Source organism: Heterodontus francisci, chromosome 1, assembly GCF_036365525.1.
Source record: "Heterodontus francisci isolate sHetFra1 chromosome 1, sHetFra1.hap1, whole genome shotgun sequence".
NCBI classification, from domain to species: domain Eukaryota; kingdom Metazoa; phylum Chordata; class Chondrichthyes; order Heterodontiformes; family Heterodontidae; genus Heterodontus; species Heterodontus francisci.
The window spans coordinates 208,381,890-208,396,729 of NC_090371.1; the positions used below are offsets into that span (position 1 = coordinate 208,381,890).

The 14,840-nt window shown below is 40.4% G+C and overlaps 1 protein-coding gene across 1 annotated transcript in view; it reads left to right on the forward strand.

The window, feature by feature from the left end:
* The window catches only part of lrba (LPS-responsive vesicle trafficking, beach and anchor containing), a 1,007,923-nt gene that overhangs the window by 152,076 nt on the left and 841,007 nt on the right, over positions 1-14,840 (forward strand). The window contains exons 20-21 of the mRNA XM_068041130.1: positions 2,796-2,919; positions 11,499-11,691. Coding sequence (XP_067897231.1) covers positions 2,796-2,919; positions 11,499-11,691 — 317 coding nt within the window. The remainder of the gene's footprint in view (positions 1-2,795; positions 2,920-11,498; positions 11,692-14,840) is intronic.

Below are 14,840 nucleotides of genomic sequence, written 5' to 3' on the forward strand. Positions count from 1 at the left end.
ATAAAGGTTAGCATTACATTAGCCTTTTTGATTGTTTTCTGCACTTGCTCGTGGCATTTTAAAGATCTATGCACCTGAACTCCCAAGTCTCTTCGGACATCCACTGTACTTAACCTCTTCGCATTTAGAAAGTACCCTGCTCTATCCTTTTTTGGTCCAAAATGGATAATCTCACACTTGCCCACATTGAAATCCATCTGCCACAGTTTTGCCCACTCACCTAGTCTGTCAATATCTCTTTGCAATTTTATGCTATCCTGTAGACTGTCTACAATGTTGCCTAACTTTGTATCATCAGCAAATTTGGATATATGACTTAATATGCCATCATCCAAGTCGTTAATGAATAATTGAGACCCCAACACAGATCCCTGCGGGACACCACTAGTCACATCAAGGGGGGGGACAAGTTGATAAAGATGTGAAAATAAACACGAATGGTACGTAGGTGTGTAGAATACAATAGATAAACTTACACAAATGGTTGGTTCTGCCACAGTCTGTAGCTTGTCTCCAGTTTTGGTTTCCTTACTTTGGGAAGGTTGTCGAGAGCACAGTAGAGATTCATTATGATACTGGGTTTGAGAGATTTTGGTTATGAGGTATTTCAGAAACTTTTTTCATTAGAACAGAAAAATTAAGAGATTTGATTGGTATTCAAAATTGAGTAATTTTGATGAGGTAAATGGGCATTAAGTGAATAACTGGAGGCCATAAAATTAAAGATCATGACCAAAAGGTGTGAGGTTGAGAATTTGTTTTACACATTGTATTGCTAGGACATGAAATGTCTTACCACTGCTGGAAGCATCCATAATTAGCTTTTCAAAGGAACAAGTGCAAAATGCAAGGGAATGGGGCTGCGTGAATACCTCTGATGGCTAGCACGGTTATGATGGGATGAATGGCCTTCTGCACTAAGATTTATTGACTCATATTTACAAAGCATAGGTTTCCTTTCATCTTCCCTGGTTTCCAGGGCCATTTTTATATTAAATGATTCTTCTCCAAATCAGCTCCAGGTCTAGAAATCATGTTGCACAGTGTTTATTTACCCTCATTGTTAATATCAGCCAGTCTGTAAATAACACGCAAAATGTTTAAATGTATACAGTGTCTATATTAGAATTTTTAAGAGAGCAGCAGTAATTTCAGAAGCTTACCTTAATAAGTGGTTCTTAAAAATCGTGAGATTGTAGCATTGTCTGGCTTTAAACGAGACTTGAGCAAATTTATTTCCGTGAAGGTGAAATTGCATTGTGAGTGGCTATTGAATAATGGTTTATCAGCGATGGGGACTAAATTATGCTCTGTTTTACGATTTGCTCTTGTGAATTACAACGTTGTAAGTAAAAGAACAAGAATTCAGTAGCATAAATTTTTGTTTTATTTCAAGTATTTTATAGTTGGTAGGAATGCAGAATTTGAAGTGGTCAATATGTTTTGCACTGCTGCACATGCTATTTCCTTTTCAGGTTTTGTATAGAACCATTTTTAGAGTGGATAATGCGATAGAGCAAGGAGAGGAAATTGTGCAGGTTCATTGTCTTAGAATTTGGGTTCATTGGTAATAGTAAATCAGAACTTAGTTAACTGTATCCTATCCCACTCCCTTCCCCTCCCCAGACCACCATAAAGAGGTTCTGATTGAAACCTTAACTTGGTTTCATCTTGTGTGGATAACAATTGTTTAGGTGCTAGTTTAAATTCTCACTTTGTAGACTTATTTAAGCTCGGCGACTGTTTCAGTGACGTTATTAAAACTTTAAACCCAAAAAGGCAGGTGTCCTCAATTATTCTCATAAGCAGCATCTTAATTGATGGGTAGGCATCTCGTCAACCAGTGTCAAAACTGGAATTGCACTTTTGTGTTCCCTTCATCCCTCTCTATGAAGTGGGTTATGCCTTTCAGGATGAGATATCTATGTGCTGGGAATGGGGAATTCCTAAGTCAGGCATTGTAGAAGTTAGATGCAGAATAAAGCTTTATCTGCAGTGGCACCCAAAATATTTTTAAACACTAATTTCAGAAGAAGAGGCCCGCATGATTTTCTCAATTAACTATATTTGAGGCTTCTTAAAGATAACCACTTTAGTATAAATTGCTACTGAATTATCATTAGTTTTGCACTAAGAACACTCCTTGAGTAGGAACTAGACTGTTATGGACAAGAAACACACTTGGATTTATATGCAAAATGAACAGATATTTTTAACCAATCTGTAAACCAGAAGTCATTGTTTTGTATACTTACATTGAAAGAACTGTGCCCTGGCTAGAGGTGTGTAAAATTATGCACTAGTTAGTGTATATTCAGTTTTGTGACTCTTTTCAGCTACTCACCTGTCCAATGCTGTAATCAGTTGGGAGAGAGGATGGTCAGCCTTCAGATTAAACATGCTGCCCCAATGTTCTCTGCACTCTGTTGGGAGAAGTGTTGCAAGGATGCCTGAAAGGTCCTCTTATGATTTTATTTGAATAAATTTCCCTCGCCTGAAGGATAACAAGTGTGTAAAATCTCTCGATAATCGAAGTCTGTTGCAGCTTTTATTAGCTGTACAAACCTTTTTTTTGTTTAAGTCCAAATTTAATTTTGTAAAGCATATTATAATGAGCTTAATTAAAAGGTGGACTTTTGGGGAATGCTTTTTTAAGAAAAAAGTGCTAGTTTTCTTGGTATCCTGCAGTCTGAGTCACAGAGCAGCCAAGATGAGTAAGTACGTCATCTTTTAAAATATTGCTTTGAAAATTCCTTCACTTTAGACCTTGTATAATTACTATTTCTTTTCCTCAGAAATCCTGAAAGTGATTGCAACGCTGTTGAGGAATTCTCCTCAGCTTTTAGAGACTATGGAGGTACGCCGTGTTTTCTTATCGGATATGATCAAACTCTTCAACAACAGCCGAGAAAACAGGAGGTGCGTTTGCTGTTCGTGCAAATTTCAATTGACTGTATTAAGCACATGCACATTATGATTTTCTTAAATGTGAAGTTTGGTTTTGTTACGAAAAGTAATTTGATAAGCTCGACTAATAGCTTTGATTTTTTTTTTCACCCACCCCATCCACTTTGGTACTTTTAGATTGCTGATACTGGCATATTAACAATATCAAAGGTGAAGTTGCATAAGAAAACTTGAAGAATAAAAAGCTGTTGGTGCATCAGTGTACTCTTTCCACAGTTGATGCAGAACTTTATCAATCATGCTTAAAGACTACAAATGCCTAACCCTTGGGAATCGAGCAACTTTATTAATATCTCTAATGTATAATATCTCTTCTGAACATATCCAGTTTTTCTTCAAAGGTAGTCTGTTTTAAACATGCTGAAGGTGAAGGGGAGTGCTTATTTTGATTTCCAGTCTTGATGAATGTAAATATTTGTAATTTCATTCTCATTCTGTGCTTCCTTGCTGCCCAAGTTAAATAGCCTGCATACTTTTACCTTACCTATACCATTCATCTACATTTATGTCTCCCCTGTCACCTTTTCACTGAAGTTGCTGAAGTTTTTGTCATAACTTAGTTCCTGAAAGCTAGATCAAACTCTACGATGAGAAAATGGGAGGCGCATTTACTAGCCACGCTACTTTAAACTCGTTTCAATATATGTATATATCTCCCCTCCAACAAGAAGCTGCTCTTGGGCCTCTTTATTGCTGAGACCATCTGTTGGCTGCCTCTGCTGTTTCCCCCTCTTCCCCTTGCTCACCTAGCCTAAACTTCCTTGAGACTTCAGTGACCTGTAACATGCAGACTAGTTTGAGTGTTATTCATTGCTATGGGGAGTAGTTGTGGCAAGCAGGTTAGATGCATTTAAGGGGAAGCTAGATAAAAACAAGAGGGACAAAGAAATGGAGGGTTGTTTTGGTGGATGGGGTCTCATGTGGAGAATAAACGCTGGCATGGACCTGTTGGGCCAAATTACCTCTGTGTGCTGTAAATGCTACATAGGACTATATTATAACTTGTCTGATTTGTAATCCAATATGTGCAGATTTATCACAGTATTTGATTTGCTATTCATGGTTGCTTCACATTGGCTAGATACTTTCAGGATATGTGCAATGAGTATGCCCAATTTTTTTCTTTTCCAACCTTGCTACTTGTAAAATATGACCCTTTTATTATATACATTTGCTGTTTCTGTTCTCATGTCCTCTGCATAGTTGTAGTTGACACTTGTTCATGCAAAATTCTGACTAGTCATCCTACACATTCTGAACTAAGATTTCTCACTAGCTATCAAGCATTATATAAGCATCAAAATGTTTTACACGGCCGAGTTCCATGTCCCACCAAATTAGACATTCTGAACCTTTTATAACGTAGCCTCTATTAAATGAGTGATTTCAGATCTTAAAATGTAGATTCTCTCAATGTTGCCTCATTGTCCAGAAGTGTTAATTTAAAAAAAAATTAGTTCCTGAAATACATGCTCCTCGGTAACTTCTTTAGGGAGTTTGCAAGAGTGGCCTGAAGTAAGTGCTTGTACTCTGTCTCTTCAAGCATCTGCCAGTTGAGTTGGGGCATGGGAAGTAGTGGATGTAAATAGTATGTATGCGAATCAACCAATTTAGTCGTTTTTCTCTGCGATAGGGCCATTAACCAAATATCATACTCCCAACAGGACCAGAAACGATTTTGCAGCTCACCAAAACATCCCTCCATTCCTTTGTCCTTCATGTTTTTATCTAGCTTCCCCTTAAATGCATCTAACCTGCTTGCCGCAACTACTCCCCATAGCAGTGAATAACACACTCAAACTAGTCTGCATGTTACAGGTCACTGGATGGTCCTTAAATCTACTATCTCTTACCCGATACCTCAAATGTCTAATCAAACTTCAGTGCAAATTTTCCATACTGTTGTAGAAGGTATTCCCAAACTGTTCATGAAACAGACTTGAAGTCATAACATCGAATTTTTAATACTTTTTGGAAGGGATGAATTCTGTATTTCCCTTGCATGGTTAGCTTGTGTTTTTCCTGTCAAGAGAATACGTAGATAACCTGCCTCCAAATTTTTTGCACTGCTACTCTGTAGTGGATCCTGTGGTGGTGTGTAAAAGTTTCTTAAAATGTGCGTATGTGCAAGTGCTTCATCACTGATCTCTACCTGACAGGTTCCCAATGAGAGATTTCATGAGGACCTGTGTCCTTATCCTCCATAATGTAATTAATAGGTTGGAATGCTAACAAAGTCTGCTATCTATTTATTTCACTTGTATAGAATTATCTGATGTGCTCATAGTAAGGATTACAATTTTCAAATCGCAGTCTGTTATTTGGCCTTGTGAATTATAAATTATCCAGTCTGAACTATATTATGTTGGGAATGTATTGTTGACTGAAAGGCTCTTCCATGTAAATATAATTTAATTGAAGGCGTGCAAATTTTAAAAAATTTTGCAAGGCCCTGTTTCTTCAGTTGTGTGATCGTAACGATTCAAACTTAAAGCCTCAGCATTTTTGGTAACAACTTTGTACACCCTTCAATCTGTTTGAGACCTAGTAGTGGATGCAGGTGCTTGTAGGGTGATGGTGGAATGCAAAGCGTTAGTGCAGAGAGGGTGTTAAATGACAGAATAATGAAAGCCCTAGCCAAAAGCAAAACATGAAAAAAAAAGGGCAGGCACATGGTTAAAAGAAGTGTAATGATGAAACAAACTGAAATAAAATGTAATAAAAATAAAAAAATACAAAATAAAACAGAAAAAAGGTGAAACTGAAAAAAAGGGGGGGGGGGGGCTCGTCCTGCTCTGAAATTATTGAACTCAATGTTCAGTCCAGTAGGCTGTAGCGTGCCTAATTGGTAAATGAGGTGCTGTTCCTCGAGCTTGTGTTGATGTTCACTGGAACACTGCTGTAATCCCAGGACACCGATGTTGGGGTGGGGGCGGTGCGTTGAAATGGCAAGCGACAGGAAACTTGGGGTCATGTTTTCGGACTGAGCGGAGGTGTTCCGCAAAGCGGTCACCCAATCTGCGTTTGGTCTCCCCAGTGTAGAGGAGACCGCATTGTGAGCAGCGAAATACAGTATACTAAATTGAAAGAAGTACAAGTAAATCGCTGCTTCACCTCAAAGGAGTATTTGGGGCCTTGGATCGTGAGGAGAGAGGAGGTAAATGGGCAAGTATTACACCTCCTGCGATTGCACGGGAAGGTGTCGAGGGTAATGGAGGAGTGGACCAGGGTTTCGCAGAGGGAACAATCCCTTCGGAATACTAACGGGAGGGGAGGGAATTTGGTAGAGGTATCACGCTGGATGTGGCGGAAATGGCGGAGGATGATCCTTTGGATGTGGGGGCTGGTGGGGTGGAAAGTGAGGACAAGGGGAACCCTGTCGCGGTTCTGGGAGGGAGGAGAAGGGGTGAGAGCAGAGGTGCGGGAAATGGGCAGGACACGGTTGAGGGCCCTGTCAACAACAGTGGGGGGGAATCCTCGTTTTATTAACTTGCATGATACCTGGTACACAGGGATTTTGACTCATTAGTTAATGAATAGAACCACAGAAATATACAGGGCAGAAAGAGTCCATTTAGCGTATCATATCTGTACTAGCTCTCTGCTGGAGCATCCAAACTAATTCCACTACCTTGTTCTTTGCCCACAGCTCCTCTGTTTCAAATATTTAGCCAATTTCTCCTTGAAGTGAAGCAGCGGTCCCTGCTTCAACCACTTCCTGTGGCAAAGCAATCTGTGCTCCAACAGCCCTCCGAGTAAAGAAATGTCTTCTAACCTCTTTGCTCACTCTTGCCGACAAATGCTTGATGGCACCTCATTACTGATGAAATAGGGTGAACAGGAAAAGACTATCAACCCCCGCCCCACCCGCAAAAGCTTACCACTTGAAATGGCCACAAAAAACAGGACAAATCCAACCTCGCCAATTGCCATTCTATCAACTTACTCTAGTCATCAGCAAAGTGAATAGTACTGTTAACTACTCGTTAACTATACTGCGGATGCTGGAACTGTGAAATAAAATCAGAAAATGTTGGAAATACTCCGTTCTGGCAGCATATATGGAGAGAGAAGCAGAGTTAACGTTCTAATGAAAGATCACAGACCTTAAACTTTAACTCTTTTCTCTCCCCACAGATGCAGCCAGACCTGCTCAATATTTCCAGCATTTTCTGTTTACTCAGCAGTTCTGATGAAGGGTCACTGACCTGAAACGTTAACTGTGCTTCTCTCTCTACAGATGCTGCCAGACCTGAGTATTTCCAGCATTTCTTGTTTTAGTCTCGGCTTGAGTTGTGCCTGGACTATTTGGGTTCAGACCTTTTTTTTTATTCATTCATGGGATGTGGGCATCGCTGGCCAGGCCAGCATTTGTTGCCCATCCCTAATTGCTCTTGAGAAGGTGGTGGTGAGCTGCCTTCTTGAACTGCTGCAGTCCATTTGGGGTAGGTATACCCACCATGCTGTTAGGAAGGGAGTTCCAGGATTTTGACCCAGCGACGGTGAAGGAACGGCGATATAGTTCCAAGTCAGGATGGTGTGCGACTTGGAGGGGAACTTGCAGGTGGTGGTGTTCCCATGCATTTGCTGCCCTTGTCCTTCTAGTTGGTAGAGGTCGTGGGTTTGGAAGGTGCTGTCTAAGGAGCCTTGGTGCATTGCTGCAGTGCATCTTGTAGATGGTACACACTGCTGCCATTGTGTGTTGGTGGTGGAGGGAATGAATGTTTGTAGATGGGGTGCCAGTCAAGCGGGCTGCTTTGTCCTGAATGGTGTCGAGCTTCTTGAGTGTTGTTGGAGCTGCACCCATCCAGGCAAGTGGAGAGTATTCCATCAAACTCCTGACTTGTGTCTTGTAAATGGTGGACAGGCTTTGGGGAGTCAGGAGGTCAGTTACTCGCCTCCGGATTCCTAGCCTCTGACCTGCTCTTGTAGCCACAGTATTTATATGGCTACTCCAGTTCAGTTTCTGGTCAATGGTAGCCCCTAGGATGTTGATAGTTATTATAGTCTTGGTCAAAACATGGACACAAAATGAATTCCATAGTTAACCGTATGGTGATAGGAAGAGAAGCCGTTCCTTATCTGACTATAATTGGATAGGTAAGAGTGGAACTAGACAATGAATAATACCACACAGCTGGACAATGGAAGAAAGGCACCGGAAGACCCACTTTAATCAACTGTCAAAGACTGCAAAGAGGTCAAAAAGAATAAGGAGGGAAAAGTCTGGTGTATTGTAAACTTCTCTTGCTTTAGGTTCCATTGCAAAGATATCCACTATTACAATATTATTGAAGATTATTTATGTGCAGCTTTGGAATCCATATAGTTTCCAAGTATAAGTAAACCAATATTGAAGCAAATAATGCTCAGAGCATTTCGTTTTCTGCACTTTAAGGCCTATAAGAACAGTTGCAAAATTTCTCACCCTTGTTATCCTCTTCTAATCAGTAATTGTATCAAGTCCAACCTCTCTGTCTCTGATGAGCTGCTGAGTTTCTCTTCTAAATAATTGAATTACAAATTGTAACTCCCATTATGGTGAACACAATCAGGACATTACATTTTTCCTAGTTTGTTTAATGCTCCAATGAATTGGGCACGTGTTGAATGCAATATGACTTGGCTACTAGATCTGTTGACAAGTGCTAGTCTCATTGGCATGTTGAGAAAAATAGGAGGTAAAATGTAGTAATCTTAAAAAGGTAACTGTCTAAAGAGTACTTTAATAGGTACTGTTCTGCTTACCATATTAAGGGATGTATAATTGTAAATACTGGCACTTAAAAAAAAAAAAAAAATACTATTTAGCTAGTTTCTGCTTAAAGGTAACTAAAACAACCAAAGTGAGATGTTAGATGGGATAACTGGTTAAATGGTTATCACTACAGCTGAGTGCAAATAGGGGAACTTAAGGCTGAGCTAAATAATTGCTTTTAAACTGTTTTATTTTTGTTTGAGTAAGAAAGCAGTACTGTATTTTTAAAAAATACTCCGATATTCTCCAGCCCTGGACAAATTTGCTGCAGGATTTGGTTGGGTTTGCTGTAAAAATAATCTTTAAGTTGCATCAGAATTCTATCCCTTACGATACTGCAATAATTCACATTCAGAAAGACATTTTAAAATATTCTACTTGAATGAAGGACAATTTCCTCTGGTCTGTGTTAGATACCCTGAATAACACTGTTGTCTAATAGGACTCGCTAACTCGCAATAATTGCGGCTATTGTGGCACTGCTTTAGCGATATGCACAAATTTTAGTAGAAAACACCTTGCACATGCAATGAAGATAAATGTACTTCACCTCCGTGTTTACTTAAATCTTCCATCACTCGGTGTGAAACTTTGCAGTTTTCACCTAAGTTTGGATCTCTGCAACTAATTTATCAGATGTAGCACATCTTAGTGCAGCTTCTAGGTTTTTGTCCAGAAGTTTTCTCTCCGAATTGCACCAGACCTGTCTGCTCTCCATTCAGAATATTATTGGAAGCCGCTTGCTTTTTGCCATGAGGTGCCCTGTTGGATCTGTTTGTTATTGGCTGGGCTTGATTTCTTTTGTCCTGGAGCAGTTATTGGTTCAACTAACCACGATAACAGTTCCCCTCTCCATACAATGTTGCTAATGTTTCCATTATACAGTCTGTTACAGACTGCTTTAGCAAGTAACCACTAAACAGTAAACAAAGAAGTAAATCACACAATGATCAAACAAGACTTTCACACTCTGATTTTCTTTGTAGCATTTTACCAACAAAGGCACAAATAGGTTAAAATACACTTGCATACACCATGAGATCAGATGCCCAACTAAGGTGGCTGTTACTCATTTTTCTTTGCAATTTGTCACATCTGGATTTCCAATGAAGTTAGTGTAAATAAGTTGTTACAGGACAGCTTAATAGGAAGGGATTGGTGACCCTTTGTTCCAGTGCAACTTACTAAAGTGTGATTTGCGATTGAATCCAAATGTAAATTTTAAAATCGAAGATCTTATAAATATTAACTAATTTTGTATTCGTGAAACTCTTATCCAGTATCACATCTTGTATGGTATTTACATTATTAAAAAAATGCTTTGCACTTTGTTATGGCAGTTATGATGTCCAAATACATGGCTGAAAGCTGTCCTTCACGTGAACATGGAAGCAAATTGGTGTTCTTATAAAAATAGCTGATAAATATGTTAAATGGATGTTTTGAATGGCATAGTAAATGCAAATAAATTTTACACAGTGCCTTTTACAACAGGACATCACAAATGCTTTATAGTCAATAATGTACTTTTGAAGTCTGATGTCATAGAGAGATACAGGCCCTTCAGCCCACCAAGTCTGTGCTGACCAACAACCACCCATTTATGCTAATCCTACATCAATCCCATATTCCCTACCACATCCCCACCATTCTCCTACCACCTACCTACCTATAGTAGGGGCAATTTACAACGGCCAATTTACCTATTAACCTGCAAGTCTTTGGCTGTGAGAGGAAACCAGAGCACCTGGCGGAAATCCATGAGGTCATAGGGAGGACTTGCAAACTCCTCACAGGCAGTACCCATGCTAGCCACTGAGCCACTGTGGCAGCCACTTTGCACACAACAAATGACAAAGGAGATGAATGCTGGGTTTTCATCTGCTTTGGTGATGTTGGTTTGACAGCATGTTAAATATTCCCACACCACTCTCAGTGCCAATGAATGAAGGGCTAGAGGTCTTGAGATTTCAAACTGACTGCTGAACCCACTGATGAGTTGTCAATACTGTCTACTCTGGTAAGACACCAGCTGGAAGAAAAGGGCATATTTGGAGGCTCTTTGTGTTCCTTCTAGTGGCTAGCTGAAAAGTGGCATTGCCATGTGCTGCTGCTCTGGCATAAGTAGGCTTGAGCCCTAACGAGACATGTAGGGGAACAAAGAGACATATCACACTCTAATTGGTTTTGGTTGAGGAAAAGAAGGTTATATCTGATCTTCAACTTATTTTAAGCATAGAACTTTTCTAGCAGAATTTGTTTGATTCTGAATTAAGTTGATGGTAATGTTGGAATGCAGATGGATTCTTGGAGTCTGGAGAGGCTTTTACATTTGGTAATATTTCATGTGGTTAAAAGTAAAATAGCATATGCCCAACCCCCTCATTTGGGTTTTAAAAAAATCTGCTTTGTGTATACATTGTAATATATTTATCCTGTATAAATGCAAAAAGCACACATTTTGTTTAACGCTTGCGCCTTAAGTTTAGAATTTGTTTGCAGAATCATGTCAATTGGCCTCTTCTGTCTTCAGTGTAATTGCAATAAAGTGTTTTAAAACTATTAAAATATCACAAGTTTTGTATAAAATTGGTAAATATTCAGTGTAGCATTCCACTTACAAAATGGTCTTGGACCTATTTTCCTGAGTTAATGTAGCCAATCTACCTTGTGGAATTAAAAAAAGGTCTATTATATGCTTCAGTTCTGTACTTAGATTTGTTTGCAGATTTTCATATTACCAAAAATCAGAACTGTGATTGTTGTGTTGCAGGAGTTTACTGCAGTGCTCTGTGTGGCAAGAGTGGATGTTATCTCTTTGCTATGTCAGCCCTAAGAATTCTGAAGAGCAAAAAATAACAGAGATGGTGTACGCTATCTTCCGGATATTGCTTTATCACGCAATAAAGTATGAGTGGGGTGGCTGGCGTGTCTGGGTGGATACACTTTCGATTACACATTCAAAGGTGAGACTTTTTTGATTATAATCTAGATAAAGGGTACCTGGACATGCACCTGAAGTGCTATAGCCTGCAAGGTTGCGGACCAGGTGCTGGAAGGTTGGATTAGATTGGGCGGCTAGTTTTTTCAGTCGGTGCAGACACAATGTGTTGAATGGCCTCCTCCTTTTTCTATGGTTCTATAACTAGCTAATATTGTGTGACCATTTTCCAATGTGATAATGTCACAGCTGGGACATACATCGGATGGCATTATGTATTTAATTAGTAGTGCATAAAAGGACAATATTTAAGCAATTGAGTTTTAACTTTGAAACCTCGAGTGGACCAATTTCAGGGAAATTGCATAATTAAAAATTGCTATATCCTTGAATATAATCTTTCTACTTAATCTTATACTGGATGTTGCTTTGTGACTGGAGGTTTCAAGAAAGGTTATGGTGAAATATAGATTGGTTGCTTTTAATTTTTAAGCCACAAGGAGGCGTACATGATCTTTGTGCTGTTAGATTGTACAATGACAATGAAGAGATATGGTGAGAATTGGCCAACAGTATATCGAATTGTGGCTGTGAATGTTGTGTTCATTATAATTTGTAGGAAAGTCCATTTTTGTAGCTACTACTTTGAGTATTTAAGTTTTCAATATATGCTGAGTTTTTGTGAATTGCTCTTGGTTTTTTTTTTAATTTGGGAAAGTATTTATGGAAGCACACTTCTGCCACAACATTGTTTAAAAACAAGTTTTTTTTTCCTAAAAGGTTTTTGCTTTATGTTTTTAATACAGAATCCTTAAAGGCTTTTGCTTAATGCTTTCACTACAATATTGAATGAGTAATCAACTTTTTAAGATGAACACATTGAAATCAAATGTGGTTTTGCACCTAGATTAGCTGAACATATCTATTAAAATATTATGACCCCAATTTTTATATGACAGTTACTATGTATTGCAATATTATGTTGAAGGGTATACCAGTGATAGTGCGTTGCTGAATCAGTGCTCATATCATAGGATATGAATTTGTACCTATGTCGCCTTATGTGAAGAGTTCCCAGTGTTGGAGAGACCATCAAACAGAGATGTGGTGCCCTCTTATAGGAAGCGAGTAGATATGATGAATTAAAAGAGAGACTTGCATTTATGTTGCACTTTTCACGACCACCGGACGTCTCAAAGCGCTTTACAGCCAATGAGGTACTTTAAAGTGCAATCACTGTTATAATGCAGGAAATGCAGCAGTCAGTTTGCACACAGCAAGGTCCCACAAACAGCAATGTGACAATGACCAGGTAATCTGTTTCTGATGCTGATTGAGGAATAAATATTGGCCTGGAGATCAGGGATAACACCCCTGCTACTCTTTGCTGATCTTTTACTTCCACCTGAGAGGGCAGACGAGGCCTCAATTTAATATACGAATTAGGGGCAGAAGTAGGCCGTTCGGCCCCTCCAGTCTCCTCCGCCATTGAGCAAGATCATAGCTGATTTGTTTGTTTCTAATTTCACACTACCATCTACCCCCGATAACCCTTGATTGCCTTGCCCAACAAGAATCTGTCTACCGCCGCCTTAAAAATATTCAATAACCCCACTTCCATCACCACCTGAGACAGAGTTCCAAAGTCACATAACCCTCAGAAAAAACATTTCTCCTCATCTCTGTCCTAAAAGGGCGACCCCTAATTTTAAAACAGTGCCCCCTAATTCTGGACTCACCCTCAATAGGAAACATCCTCTCCACATCCACCTTGTCAAAACCATTCAGGATCTTATAAACATCAATCAAGTCTCCCCGCGCTCTTAATTTATTTTATTTATTTATTTAGAGATACAGCACTGAAACAGGCCCTTCGGCCCACCGAGTCTGTGCCGACCAACATTTCTTTTTTGTCTTTCTTTTGGGCCTCCTTATCTCGAGAGACAATGGATACGCGCCTGGAGGTGGTCAGTGGTTTGTGAAGCAGCGCCTGGAGTGGCTATAAAGGCCAATTCTGGAGTGACAGGCTCTTCCACAGGTGCTGCAGAGAAATTTGTTTGTCGGGGCTGTTGCACAGTTGGCTCTCCCCTTGCGCCTCTGTCTTTTTTCCTGCCAACTACTAAGTCTCTTCGACTCGCCACAATTTAGCCCTGTCTTTATGGCTGCCCGCCAGCTCTGGCGAATGCTGGCAACTGACTCCCACGACTTGTGATCAATGTCACACGATTTCATGTCGCGTTTGTAGACGTCTTTATAGCGGAGATATGGACGGCCGGTGGGTCTGATACCAGTGGCGAGCTCGCTGTACAATGTGTCTTTGGGGATCCTGCCATCTTCCATGCGGCTCACATGGCCAAGCCATCTCGAGCGCCGCTGACTCAGTAGTGTGTATAAGCTGGGGGTGTTGGCCGTTTCAAGGACTTCTGTGTTGGAGATATAGTCCTGCCACCTGATGCCAAGTATTCTCCGAAGGCAGCGAAGATGGAATGAATTGAGACGTCGCTCTTGGCTGGCATACGTTGTCCAGGCTTCGCTGCCGTAGAGCAAGGTACTGAGGACACAGGCCTGATACACTCGGACTTTTGTGTTCCGTGTCAGTGCGCCATTTTCCCACACTCTCTTGGCCAGTCTGGACATAGCAGTGGAAGCCTTACCCATGCGCTTGTTGATTTCTGCATCTAGAGACAGGTTACTGGTGATAGTTGAGCCTAGGTAGGTGAACTGTTGAACCACTTCCAGAGCGTGGTCGCCAATATTGATGGATGGAGCATTTCTGACGTCCTGTCCTAACAACCAACAACCACCCATTTATACTAACCCTACAGTAATCCCATATTCCCTACCACCTATCTCCACTAGGGGCAATTTACAACAGCCAATTTACCTATCACCTGCAAGTCTTTGGCTGTGGGAGGAAACCGGAGCACCCGGCGAAAACCCACGCGGTCACAGGGAGAACTTGCAAACTCCACACAGGCAGTACCCAGAATTGAACCCGGGTCCCTGGAGCTGTGAGGCTGCGGTGCTAACCACTGCGCCACTGTGCCGCCCCAGTGAAAACAAGCCCAGTCTGTCCAACCTTTCCTCATAAGACAACCTGCTCATTCCAGGTATCAGTCTACTAAGCCTGCTCTGAACCGCCTCCAATTCATTTACATCCTTCCTTAAATATGG